At 39.4% G+C, this 13,919-nt stretch overlaps 1 protein-coding gene across 1 annotated transcript; it reads left to right on the top strand.

Moving 5' to 3' along the window:
• The first annotated feature begins 9,739 nt into the window (after positions 1–9,739).
• On the top strand, positions 9,740–13,572 carry LOC121637240 (small vasohibin binding protein). Its single transcript, XM_041981271.1, has 3 exons — positions 9,740–9,881; positions 10,592–10,730; positions 10,811–13,572. The coding sequence occupies exons 2-3, from the start codon at positions 10,617–10,619 to the stop codon at positions 10,895–10,897; spliced, it is 201 nt and encodes a 66-aa protein (XP_041837205.1). The 5' UTR covers positions 9,740–9,881; positions 10,592–10,616; the 3' UTR covers positions 10,898–13,572.
• Positions 13,573–13,919: the final 347 nt, after the last annotated feature.

The raw sequence follows: 13,919 nt of genomic DNA, 5'->3' as shown, positions 1-13,919 counted from the left end.
CCTCGAAATAGTTCAGCGTTACCTGAGTCTTGGCAGGTGGAGCGGTGGGAGGCAACTTCGCAGACGGTCCAGCTGCTGCAATGCACATGCTTACAATGTGCCTCTTTGGCGCCCGCTTTGATCATGTTGCCAAAGAAACGACGGGAATGAAATGGGCATACGCACACATGCACATGTGTGTAAAGGGTGTGTGATCACGTCAACATAGTGGGCAGCGTACAGTATATAAAATATAATTCTAATAAAAAGGGCATTTTTTTCAGCCCCGACGGCAAGGGCAAGTGCTTGAACACCACCAAGGCTCCATCTGTGCACGCCAGTCTCAGAGGCAGAGTACACCCGGGCTTCTCACCAGTATAGTTCAGACCAAACAGGAGCCATAGCATCTGTATATTAGTCTGGTCTACCATGCCTACATGGAAAGTGAAATAAGAGCTTTGTTCAGAAGATGAGGCCAATAACCCAGTTACACTACTTAGATGACATGTCGTACCTTCTCCTTTTGTTTTTTTAACTTGTTCGTCCAGCATCATGACAGCAGAATGATGGTCTGGCTGCTGTGCTGAACAAATGTGCTTTGCCAAGAGGAATTTTATCGATATAAGGCTCCTCTTTTATGTTTCTATTTTATAAAGTTTTATTCTTTATTTTTAAATCAGTCTATTGCTCAGTGCACCTATTAATGCTGGACCTGGTCCAGGGACACCATTTCCATCGATCTTCCTGCCCTCATGTCTGTGCTCTGTAAAATGTGGGTAAGCTTACATAAGAGCAGCAACAACAAAACCCAGCATGAGGCTGTTTTGATATTTAAGAGACTGGAAAAGGAGACAGGAGATTAGGGTCTAAAGTCTGACTGTCTCCAGGAGGAGCCTGATAAAGAGAAGTAAGGGATTTAGTTTGACCATTTCTATTTGCTGAGTTTTGTTGGAATAATTCAACATCAACAACTTTTATGAGCCAAAAAAATCCCATTCACACTTTCTTTAACTTTATTTTACAATTAAATTTCTAAATATGAATCCACTGCCCGAACATGTAACTGTGTAAGTGGTAATAAGAATCAGGAATTGTTTAAATCAACACATTGGCTGTTTTGTGTCTTCAGCTTTTAAATACAATTACTTGAGTTTTGGCTCAACAGCTAATTTTGAACTGTTATGTTCAGACACCATTTCAAGAGGCTGTATTTACATTGGATTGAAAAGACTTGTAACTTGACTTCAAGGACTTGAGGCTCGAGCTGGGACAGATGTGCAGCATCGCATTGACCTTGTAGTTTGAGCTACATTCAACTCAGGACTTGAACCAGAAGTTAGACCTGTTTTCCAGGTAGTTAACTGTAACTCAGGAATCATCCTTGCAGATCACAAAAATGTAGGACTTAAACTCAGGACTTGACACTTGCTCAGACAAACTTGAAAGTTTGGCCTCCACCCGAGCAAATTTCAGTGGTCTCAGCATCAAAGACCTAAAGGTTGACTGGGGTTCTGTGCTAACAGACTTGAGACTTGACTTACTCTAGACTTGTGAGACTTGAGTTGACCTTAAGAGTCTATGACCCCTCTTTCCTGTCCTTGCCACCCTCAACCGGTCCAGGCAGATGGACTTTCTTCCCAGTTCTGGTTCTGTGGGGGTTTTACTTCCTTTTAAAGAAGATTACAGAATTTTAGCATATTTTTTTGGTGAGGCGCCCCTATCAATGGCTAATTTGGCATCCATGTTGCATCTTACCTGTACTGTAAAGTCTCTCTTTAAGTCAGTCTGATGTTGACTCATAACTTATCTCTTGCTCTGTCCCTCTATCTCTTTCTCTTCCTCCCTTCATCTGATAACGTCCTCTTGGGTTTCTTTGATGAATCAGTCATGGTGTGCGTCCAGTGTGTTCATATCCAGATGCTGGCATGTGACACAATGATGAAACTCAAAAATGAAACCCAGCTGTAAAGTGATGCATCATTCTGTGGCTTGTGGTTTTTTGGCCTCGGGATGCTACAGGGCAGCAACGGCTCCAGGAATGTACATAATAAATTACACTGTCAGCAGATGAGTCTGGAACGCAGAGTTTTAAGGTTGCGTCTTTAAACGGGAGGTTTTCCTCTCCACTGTTGTCTGCCCCCTCATGAAGTTCAGGATGGAGGATTGAGATGAAGAGAAGATTTGATGCAATATGTGGCTTTCCTTAGTGAGGTTATTATTCTTTATGAATTGGTTTATAACTATAATGAATTGGACTGATGGGGAACATAAAATGTATTGGATTATATTTGAACTAAAAGAAATTGGTGGTGTGGTGGTTAGCACTGCAGCCTCACAGCAAGAAGGTCATTGGTTCGAGCCTCAGCTGGGGGGAGGTTTGAAGCTGGGGGGCGGTGGCCTTTCTGTGTGGAGTTTGCATGTTCTCCCCCTGTATGCGTGGGTTCTCTCCGGCTTTCTCCCACCGTCCAAAGACATGTATGTTAGGTTAATTGGTCACTCTAAATTCTCCCTAGGAGCAAGTGTGTGTATGAATGGTTGTTTATGTCTTTCTGTGTTGGCCTTGCGATGGACTGGCGACCCGTCCAGGGTGTACCTGCCTCTCACCTACTAAAATGCTGGGATAGGCTCCAGCTTACCAGCGACCTGTAATGGACTAAGCGGTACAGAAAATGGGTAAAAGAGAGGACTTTGTTCTGAACTGATGTTGTACAAATAAAGCTGAACTGAATAGAATTGAATGAAAAGCTTGAAGGTTGACTTGGACTCAACTTCTAGAATTCAGGACTTGATCTGGACTTTGTGTAGTCTACCTTGAGCTGCTTTGCCCACCTCCCACCTTTACATGCCAGCAACCACTGCTGAGGGACCCATGAGCAAGGCCCTCGCCTCAGCAGCTCCTCAGCTGAAGCCACCAGTTAGCGGACAGTGATGCAGAGTGACATTAAGAAGGCATGAAATCTGAAAACCTTCCCTAACTTAAAGTGGAAGCTGAAACACACACCAACAGGGGTCGGTGTGTGTGTGTGTGTGTGTGCTGTTGTTTAATGTGGGTGTGTACAACATCGTTTTACTGACCTCTGCATGTCAGGTCACATCCTGTCCATATCTTTTTTTCTGGTAACCGCTTGATGTTTGCTTTGGCATCTAAAAGTCTGTTGGGGTTCAGGTGTAAAGAAAGCAACACAGTGTGTTTGCACGGTCCGTCTGAGTGTGTGTGCATGCGTGACAGCCTTTGTGTACTGTATGTGTATACAGTAGGTGAATGTTTGCGTGAGCCTCCAGTTATTTTAGGCACACTCACCACCGTAGTTTATTTTTAGTCCTGAAAGACTTTGTGTGTATGGATCTGTGCATGTACTACTGGGATTTATACACACTGTGCTTAGCTGTATATGTGTGTGTGCAGTGTAAGTATATGTGTGTGTTTTTTGGCACGGGGACTGGTGAGTGGGGTTAGGAGGTTGTGGTAAGTTTGTGTGTTCAGGGCCACTGGTGTGAAAGAGCAGTCAGAGCTTTGCTTCCCCTGGAGAGAGAGTTTAATTTAGAGGAACAAGGCTCCTAACACACACTCGAGCTGCTGTCGTCTCCTCGCTCTGTCTCTTTTCACCTCATCGCTCCCCTCTGCAGCCCTCTCCACCACTCTATAAACCTTTAACTGTCTCCTCGTCTTCTCTTTGCTGACTTCCTGCTGTTTCATCTCTTTTCCTCCCCTGTATAATCCCACAACAGACAGTATTAGTTTCTCATTAATAGATCGAAAATTCTCACTGTATTTGTCATCTTTATATGGCTTAATGTAATCAAGTGTTTAAAATGTGTGTATTTAGTCTGTAGATGAACCGAGAGCCTGACCAGGAAACTGTGCTGACAGTAATGATAAAGGAGTGCAGCAAGGCTTAGACCAGAGCGTCCCGAAACTGCATACACTGTAAAATCTTAAAAAATACGTTAGAAGGAATTTAACTGCATTTAAGTTGTCCAGAACTGCTGCAAGGCTTTTAACCGGGACACACAAACAGGCCAAAATCATGCCTGTTTCAGTCTCCCTTCACTGGTTACCAGCAAATTTTAGCATTAACAAACCTCCGCAGTCCTGGAGGTTTTCAGCGTTTCCCTGCTCCAACACACCAACCTCAAATTAGTGTGTCACTGTGCAGAACCTCATAGGCAGCTGATGTGGAGCATTCCAAACGTGGACAAACTCCACCCAACATCTCTGACCTGCTACAGCTGCCCCCCGATCCACAGTCTGAGGTCAGAAGACCGGATGTCACTGCGTGGTCGCTGCTTGTCACCGCGCTGAAAGAAACGGGATCACCTGCGCCATTCATTGTGTTAAAAGAATAAACACACCTACATCTGTAACACTTGATTTAAGTGGTTGGGAAATGCTCCTCTTTCCCTTTGTAGCCCAGACACTGTTGATTTATTTAAAAACTAGTCAAAGACTTTACTTTTTAAACAGGCTTTTAGTTAGACTGTAAACTCTATGAAAACAAAAACAAAAAATAGTCCCTCATAGTAAATTGAGGGAATTTTCTCTTCTAGCTTCTTAGTTTTGCCCGACTGTGTTAATTCACACGTTGCATCCTAGGAACACAAACCTCAGTCTGCGTAGGACAGACGCCATGACAAGGAGTCGCTCTCATGCCCCCACTATCACCTTTTTATCATGTACTCATCTCATTTTCATTTATTCAACCGTTTGCTCTCAAAAGTTCATAATTCTTCATTTAAATGAGTTTTAATAACAGCTAGATTTTATTTAAGTTATATCTGCTAAATGTATTCTATTAAAACCAATGTTATATTTTACAGTGCATGGCTTCCTTGTGAGTGTAAACACTACACAGCCATGAGGAAAAAAGTTATTAAGTTTTAAATCGGGTTCTTGAATGAATACATATGTGTGCAGCAACTGCAGAAAAAATCTTGATCAAATTCTTGGCACATTTTTCAGAACGTTTCCAGCATTGCATGTGCGGAAAATACAGCACACAAGATTTTAAAAGATCCTCCAAAATTCTGGGAATTATGTTTTCAGAAAAAGCATTATCAATAGGAGTCAGGCCTCCTTGAGTGAGCTCTGTGCTGTCAGGGTTTATAGCAACTCTGCCTTTTAACGAGAACAAGCTGCAGAGACAGTACAGCAACGTTATGGCACACCATGACACCCCAGCCCTGTCATTTCAGCTAAATCCTAAATATTTGTTGTGGTGTTTTAAAGATGTAACATTAGACATGAAAAGCAGAAAATGCTCAGAAATCACGCGTGAACAACAAGTGGTGTGAAATTTATATCAATGAGATCACGTTGGACTCTAATTGTATTCACAAATGAACCTTTTAAAGAAACAATACATAAGTTTCTGACCACCAGTTTTTACTACAGTGTCTGAATGGAGAAAAAAACTGTGTGTGAGGCTTTTAAACTGCAGTACCAGGTGTGTTTGACAGAAGCTAGAGCACCATTTAGGATAAGTAATGCCTTGAAAGCACCATAGACGAAGATGTACACAATGTTGAGGTAGTTACCTGTAGTGCAGTCATCGCTGCACCTGAGGCCACTGGATCCACTCGTACATGAAAACATCTTCATGTCCAGAGGAATTTTGGCCTCTGACAGCCACTATACATTCATGCTATGCCCATTTTACCACTAGATGTCAGTAATTCTTCCACACTGGACCTTTAATGCAGATTTTAAGCACCATGATTATTTTTATCATTAAAATACATTTTGTTTAATTATAATTCATTTTATTTTATTTAAAATGTTCCATGTGTACCTTGTCCTAGGCCAAGCATCATACCAAAGTTCCTTCTAACCATTTTTCTGAACTAAACACAAACAACAACAGTTAAACAAATACTGCCTTATTTACAGGAAAAGGCTGCTGGCCCCTTCTTCACTGGAGAATTTCATCTAGTTCAGGTTGCAGATGGTGGATGCTGACTGGTCTTTGTGGTGTTTGTTGCTTTTCTTCTCCAGACATTGCTTTGCCCCCCCCCCCCCCCTTTTTTTTTTTAAATCTTTTTTTAAATATAAAATAAATAAAATAAAAAATACATGGTCAGGGTTATGAAATGGTTAAACACTTGAACTGTAGAGCCACCTTTTGCTATTTTTACAGTACAAACATACTGTAGGCTGAGTTTGAGCAGCGGAAAGCATCCTCACAGGTTGGTGATGCTGCTGCGTAGTTTCTCACTGGATTTTCATCACTTTTTCCCCTGATCTGTTGCTGATTCTCCATCAGTCATCACTGTGGGTGTTTGTGTTTTTCTATCCCCAGAAATAGCTTGTCAATCAAACATTGTGGTCAGTGCTGTGATGCCTTTTACCTTGGGTTTTCTGTGGGTGGCAGCCATGATGATTTGCTCACCTCCCAGTGCATCCAGTCCTGTCAGCCAAACGAACTTTTTCTAGATGAGACACATCACATCCTGTGTGTTTTTCTCCAGCTTTTCCAAACCTTTGTGGGAGATTTATGACAGCAAATGTCAAAGATTTCATAGACTCAGTTTGGTTGAATGTAGCAGCAAAGCAAACATAAACGTTACAGCATGTTACTGAAATCTCTTGAAACTCTTAAATACAGAGTTTTCACCAAGAAGAAATAATGTGTAAGTTGAGAGACCACATTTAGCTCCTGCAGCTGATTGCCAAGTTTTATATAAGCATGTTTTTCATTTACTCTGCTGTGCATGGAGCAGCAGGTCTGGCTGTTGTCTGCAGTGTTCGGCAGAAGTTGTTTTTGGCAGGATATGATTGCAGGGGAGAGCGCTCTCCTGTAGTGGGAGGATAAATCCAGGTAAACCGTTGGTATGCCGTGCGATAAATCTCTGTGGCGTGGCGCTGCCAGAGGGCACACATGCACACATTCAGACCTGAGGTTCACAACAACAGCAGACAACCAGCACTGTCAGGTAGTTTGGCATCAGGAGGCGGTTTCCTCACTTCATATGTGAGAGTGTTTAGTTATTCTGTCCCTTCATAACGGCTGTTGTTGTTTCTGTGCTGATTAATGAGTTGTGGACCACCCCTCGGCAGCTTTCAGACTCACTCATCACCCACCTGATTTATGCACTAAAGAGCTGCCCTAAGGGGAGTCTGCACAGTCTGTACATGTATGTACACGGCGGGAGCAACGTTCATCTGTTAACTGGGCTGCATCTAAATTAAAAACATTTAAAGGCAGCTTCATTCTCTTTTCCCCCTTTCTCTTTTTGTAAAAGTCATCATGTCAGTCTGATGCAAAAACGTATGTTGAATGATGCCACTCACTTAATTGTGGGCTAATGTAAACGAACAAACCGCTCATATGAAGAATGTTAGGCAACAGCACCATCTGGTGGTCAGACATTTATTATTGCTCTTTTGTTGTCTGTATTTTATTGACTTCAACCATTTTTAGATGCAGAAAATACAGAATTTTTGTGGGTGTACTTCATATAAACTTTATCATTTTATTCACTTTTTATCTAACTTTTATGTAACATATAAATGTTAAGATATTACAATAAATTAAATGCAAATACCCACCTGAGTTTAATAAAACATAGTTCACGCAATCCTATTCATTTAAATTAAAAAGCAAGACTGAAAATATAAACAGCTTGACATATAAAATAATATATGTGTTGATTATTGAAGTTGTATTAGCTGAAAACTTGGCACAGCTCAGTATGGTGTACAGTGTGTCCTTCATAAAAACTAAAACATCAGGAATGGTCTCCATGGAAACGTGGCTGTCAAAAAGCCATTTTTAAGGAAGGGTGGTAACAGATTTGATGGAGGGGTGGATCTTCCCCAGAACCTAGATATCAACATTATTAATGTAGTGTGGGATCATCTGGACAGAGAACAGAACAAAAGGCAGAAACATCCAAAGAAGAGCTTTGGAAAGTCCTTCAAGAAGTCTGAACTATTTCCCCAACTAGAAAGACGCTGAAAATTCTGCCAGTGGAGTAAGAATATTTAAAACTAGCATAAAGTTGTGACCACTGAAAGACTAAGATCTGTCTCAAAACTCAACAGAAAATCAATCAAAAGCAATCAAAAGCAAAAAGCAATGAAAAACATATCGATAAACTAATATAAAATCTTAATTTTAGGAATTCATGCCTTAATCTGGGATTTATAATGAAGAAAACATTAAAATAAGTGAAAATTAGTAAAACAAATTATTCTGAAATTAAGATGTCAAAATATCCTCATTGTTTAATATATTTTTTTCATTAACCAGTTTTATTAACACTAGATAAAGCGATGGTTCACAACCTGGGGAACCCGCAAGGCTGAATAAAACTTAAAGTTTTTGCACTGCTAGCAAAACATGGAAAGTTTTGTGAAAGCACCAATGGGCAAAAGATAATGAATCAAAAACAGAGATTTCAGCTACCAAAATAAAAACAAAAAGACAAAAGAGACAATAAAATACGATGAGGTGTGTCTTCCTCTGGGCCTGACCAGATAATGGCCAAGTAATGGTCAGTGGTGGGTAAAGAAGAGAGACCACAGTATGTTGTATGTCTCAAAATATCAGCATCTGATCAAATCAAATCAATTTTTTCATACACAAAGCAACAAAAGGTGCTTTACATAATAAAAATAAATTCTGCATATTAAAAACTAAATTTAAAAGCCTTCACACACCACCACCACCACCACCCCCCGCCCATGCCCCATTCTGTACAAACATGAACTCCATCCCAAGTTACTGTCTCTTAGTGCAGGAACCCCAGCCACCCAGAAGATGGCAGTTACCATGGCAACAACCATGCAGACCTCTCATCCTGAACAGAAGAAAAGCCTGTTGATAACTTTAGAAATAAACTACTCACCTATCATATAAAGCAGAGTTTTACTAAAGGAAGGGGCTCAGAGTAGAGTCACTGCTCCTCCACTTCAAGAGGAGCCAGATGAGGTGGCTCGGGTGGGGGCTTGACATTATTGTTGTCAATGAAAAGAGGGCCCAACAGAGTTTGGGAACCACTGAGTTAATGAAAAATTTATGAAGATTTCAATTATTTTCTCTGGTCCCAAAGAACAGATGCTGTCAATTTGATTTGATTTGATTAAGAACATTAGAAGAACCTTTGATGTGACGTCCTTTTGAAATACTTTTGAAAAAATTATGAGATTGAATAAAGCCTAATCTGGTAAAGTGTTGGATTGTTTTACATCTTGTTTTCATTTGCCATTGTATTATTCTTTTCTCTCATATCAGAATAGTTTAAAAAAAATAAAACTATAATATATATCAACTATTTTTTAGAAAATATAACCCAGTAATAACAAGCTATTAAAAATGTTCTGTTGCCAGTGGAACAAGGTTATTTGCCATTCAAGAAAATAACCACTTGTGTAACCTCTATATCATATTAATGTGGCTAATACGTTAAGAAAAAGTTATTTAAATTTTCTTAAAATATGATTAATTTTCTTATGCAGCACAGTCTTTATTAGAGATTTTTTGCTAAACAATTATGTTTATACAGGCTTAAAATTCATTTTATACTATGTACATGCCAACATATGAACACAGTGTGAGGGTTCACAGTGACTTTTAATCTCTTTAGCAGTACACAACTCTGTTTTTGCCTGACATATTGTACTTTTATTTATGATTGAAAATGTTTACATATATATCACTGAAGTGTACTCTTTCTTAGCGAAATACAAAGAAAACATCAAGGCTTTTTAACAGCGCTGTCATGTCGCAGTTCCGGGCCGGAACCTTTGGACAAACGCTCCTTTGACATTCACGGATGTTTTTATTGGTGACACCGTAGCAACAGCCGCTTTGGCTACTAGCTAGCTACTGCTAGTTAATATTATTGAAGCAATCTAAATTACTCTTAATTACCTATATTTTTTGTTATATTTGTTGTCACGGGTAAGTGCACTATTATCCGATCTTAAAAAGCTAAAGTTGCCGGAAATGTTAGACTGTAGAAAGACACGGAACTCTAGATAACATTAGCTGACTTGCCAAATACGTGAGTTTCATTAACTTAAAAAAGGCTATTTGTAAAAGTGATAGCTCTAGGTTGTGTGCTAATTTTGTAACCTTGCTAACCCTCACCGTTAAATACCGTTTACCGACATTAATATCATTTTTAGGATTAATTTACTGGCCCTGGTAACTTTCCAATGAAAGTCAATTTCACTGATTAGTGTGTTTGCTTGGTAAATAGACATAAGCGTAACAACAATGATCAAATGGCCTTCCTTCCTTCCTTCTTTCCTTCCTTCCTTTCTTTATCTGTTTGCTGATTAGTTTTCTATCAACTGGTTAATGCTGCAAATGAACTTAGATGTCAACAGCCTCTCCTCACATAACCTTCTAATTGGAGACAACAGCGGTATTCATATATCTTTTATATCTTTATTTTTTACTCATTTATGTGTGCCTGTTATATTTCTATTTTCTTATTTAATTGGTGATTAAGCCGAGAGACTTTTTTTGTTGTGCTTGCATGATGACAATAAAGATCTTGAATCTTGAATGAATCTTGAACAGCAGATCTGTCAACATCTCTTCTCATCTGTTCTCATCACAGTTGAATTAGATGGTGCAAATATTAAATATCTTTCATTTCTCAGGCTGATTGAGTCGAACATTTTCACGATGGAGCCTGCCTGCCGTAAGGACAAGCCAAAGCTGAACTCTACTCCGACCAGAGGGGATAGATCCAAGCAGAGGTCTGCACAGCAAGAGCTCAAACAGCGACAGAGAGCAGAGGTGGTCATCTCCATCTTCTTTTTTTCTAAACATATACTCAGTCAGGAGTGGCAACTGTTTCCTTCTTCTCCTGTTTACAGATATACGCTTTGAACAAAGTGATGACAGAGTTGGAGCAGCAGCAGTTTGAGACCTTTTGTAAACAAATGCAGTCACAAGGAGAATGACGAAGAAGATGCCTCCTGTGCCTCTTGTATGACACGGACCAGGATCCATACACACTTTACATGCTCACCACAGTTACGGGCATAAAACCTCTCACCTTTTCCTGGAAATAGTTGTGGTGCTGCTGTTGAGCCATGCAGTGGTTGTTTGGGATGTTTTACAGACTCATATTCCCGACTCTTTTCCTGAATATGCCAGACTGAGCTGATGATCTAAACCAAGAGGCAACTGTGTAATCAGTAAGACGGTTACTCAATTAATTTAATGTTTAAACTAAGTACACCAGTTAAAGCTGTCCAAGCCAGTGGCACCACCTTTTTGCCTGCACAAAGAGGGATGTTGATTCAATTCAGTGATTAAAAAACACCTTGAAGTGTAGAAAGCATATGGCTGGTATTGTATCAGTGTTATTTACATTATAAACAGACAAGAACAATAGCAGGAGCGTTTCAGCAGAGGCCTTGGTTCTTATTAAAAGAAAAGATTGTGGCGTGCACTTATACAGTGTCCCATAAAAGGAAAACATCCCTGACTGGTTCTTTTTGGACCAAAACAGCTAACAACAAACCAAATGTCTGAACTGGGTAGGGGACAGTTTTTGTTTTGTTTGTTGTTTTTTTTTTTTTTTTTGTTGTTGTTTTGTTTTATGTTTTGTTTTGTTTTTTTTTGTTTTTTTTTTTTTTAATGAAAATGAGCTCATTAAAGGATATTCTTTCCAAGGAAAAAAAAGCAATCTTTTGGATTGTTCATGTTGTGGTGACTTTGTGAGGCACATTTACTAAATTCTGACGTCTGACATTGAAATATTTTGGAAAAGATGAGCAGCTTTGCCCTGATGGCCAGAATAAATCGGTTCAGCTGCCCCACAAAAGTAACCTTATTCCTTTCAGTCAGAGATTACTGTTTATTACACCTGTGTTTTCTGGTTAGAACCCCTGCTTTGTTTTTACCAGAAATAGTTTACTTACAGCAGGTCAAACCAGATCTTCAAGATTAAATGAAACTCTTTAGTTTGCATATATGTATTTAAAAAAAAAAAAAAAAACAGGTGGTGAGTTGTCAAATCATGTTTACTCTTTATTGAGCTGAGTAAACCATTAAGAACAAATTCTTTTTTTATTTTTTTTCTTCCAGTACCGTCCTGGGATTTAGGGTGTTACACGAATGAAAATATCATCACAAGGTCAAGCTATTTATAATTATAGGCGCCAAGTTTTTTGTCTTTTTGGTTACAAATTGCTTAAGCAATACCTGTTTAGAGCAAAGTGGACCTCTGTTTATATTTTTATATATCTAATACTCCCAAAATATAAAACATATTTTCTGCATCTCACTGCAGATGCTGTAACAGCAATGTTGTCGGCATACTCTGAAGTTGGTGTGGTTTTAGCTCAAATTTTACCCTTGTGATGCCAAAAAGCGAGAGAAAACACTGCATGTTATTACTGTATTCATCTAAGAGCTGCACCTGGTACAGGAGCGTTCAGCTGCTTCCTAACATTCTTCCCAGAGGATCCTCCAGTGTGAAGTATGACTTGTTTCCAGAGAGAAATGTTCTCCGATCAGCAGCAACAATGAGCCCATTTACACACCATAAAAATCTGATAACTGATAGTAATCACATTACTGTAATAATCTGATCTGACACATCTACATGCACCTCTGAAATAAAATATTTAAAACACTGTCTACATTTTCTAGTCCATCATCAGATTTAATTTGGAGTACGTACGTAAGTGGCGACGTTACTTCCTTTTTTAAAAAAACATCAGGTCTTTGTTGAAGATGGTGGCTCCCGTGGTCTTAGCGTTAGCTGCTAATGTGGGAGCTAATAATCTGCAAAATAAGCTACTTATGAATACTTTACTTTGTTTAGACCCACCTTCCTGCTCCTGCATGTCATCCTGGTTTTGGGTTCTGCTCATGTTGCGATGGCATCACTTCCGTCTTTTTAAGGAAAGACATTAAAAAGATGGAAGCGACACAGTCTCACACACTTGTGCAGATGTAAAAAAAACAAAATAAATCTGATTAACCGGTCATAATGCATCAATACATCAGAGTATTAGGGAGAAATCTATGCTAGTTTGATTTCTCAGTAAGGTAACTGCCATTGAACTGGTTTACATGCACACCGAAAATCCAACTATTACCTGATTTATGGTTATCCGATTATTCAAGTATGAAGACTATATATTCTTGTAGACAGCATAATCAGATATCCTCTATTACATAATGGCAGTTATCTTATTATGAGAAATCAGATTAACAGACCCCAATGTTTCTGTGCATGTAGGCCCATATATCTGATTTATTTCATGTTTTTATATCTGCAAATGTGCAAAAAACTGTCATTGTGACATCTTCCTTTAAAAAGATGTCACAATGTGAGCAGAATGCAAAATGAAAACAGGATGTTATGCAGGAGTGGAAGCTAACGCTATGACCGTGGGCACTGCCATGTTCAACAAAGACCGGAACAGGAAGTTACGCCACCCATGTTGTGTTCACTTACCAAATAAATGTTGTGTCCCTCTCACCTGAGAATTAAGTTGAACTGAATACGTTGTACGAACTTTACAGACTTCATTTTTATTTTCATTTAACTTGTTTGTGTTGCACAAAATGAAAATAATGATTGAAATAAACTTGATTTTTTTTTACTGATTTCACCTTTTCTGAGAGCTGTAGTCACTTCTCTAAGTAAATAAAAACTTTTACCACGAAATACGACTGAATGAAGCTAACCTGTTGGTTCAGGAGCAGGACCAAACCTCCATCTCCACCTTCACCTCCACCTTCACCTCCATCTCCACCCCGGTGGAACTGGTCAGTCGTCTTTACCTGCTTCTCCCTCTCAGCGCTGTTTACCTCGTTCTCTCTATCCCACCATCCCGTTCTTCATCCTTCCCTCCATCTGTTCATCCCTTCTTTCCTCATCCTTTCATCCTTCCATCCTGAAATAATCCTTTTAGGCCTTCTGGTCTTACATAGAAGTGTTTTCTTACATTTCAGATGTATGAG

This window comes from Melanotaenia boesemani, chromosome 3 (assembly GCF_017639745.1).
Source record: "Melanotaenia boesemani isolate fMelBoe1 chromosome 3, fMelBoe1.pri, whole genome shotgun sequence".
NCBI lineage: Eukaryota > Metazoa > Chordata > Actinopteri > Atheriniformes > Melanotaeniidae > Melanotaenia > Melanotaenia boesemani.
This window is presented reverse-complemented; position numbering and strand designations above follow the sequence as displayed.

Bases quoted from the DNA above. Each gene is read 5' to 3' on its own strand.
- LOC121637240 (XM_041981271.1), top strand. From the start codon at position 10,617: ATGGAGCCTGCCTGCCGTAAGGACAAGCCAAAGCTGAACTCTACTCCG. The intron at 10,731-10,810 runs GTGGTCATCTCC...TCCTGTTTACAG, and splicing joins AACAGCGACAGAGAGCAGAG to ATATACGCTTTGAACAAAGT.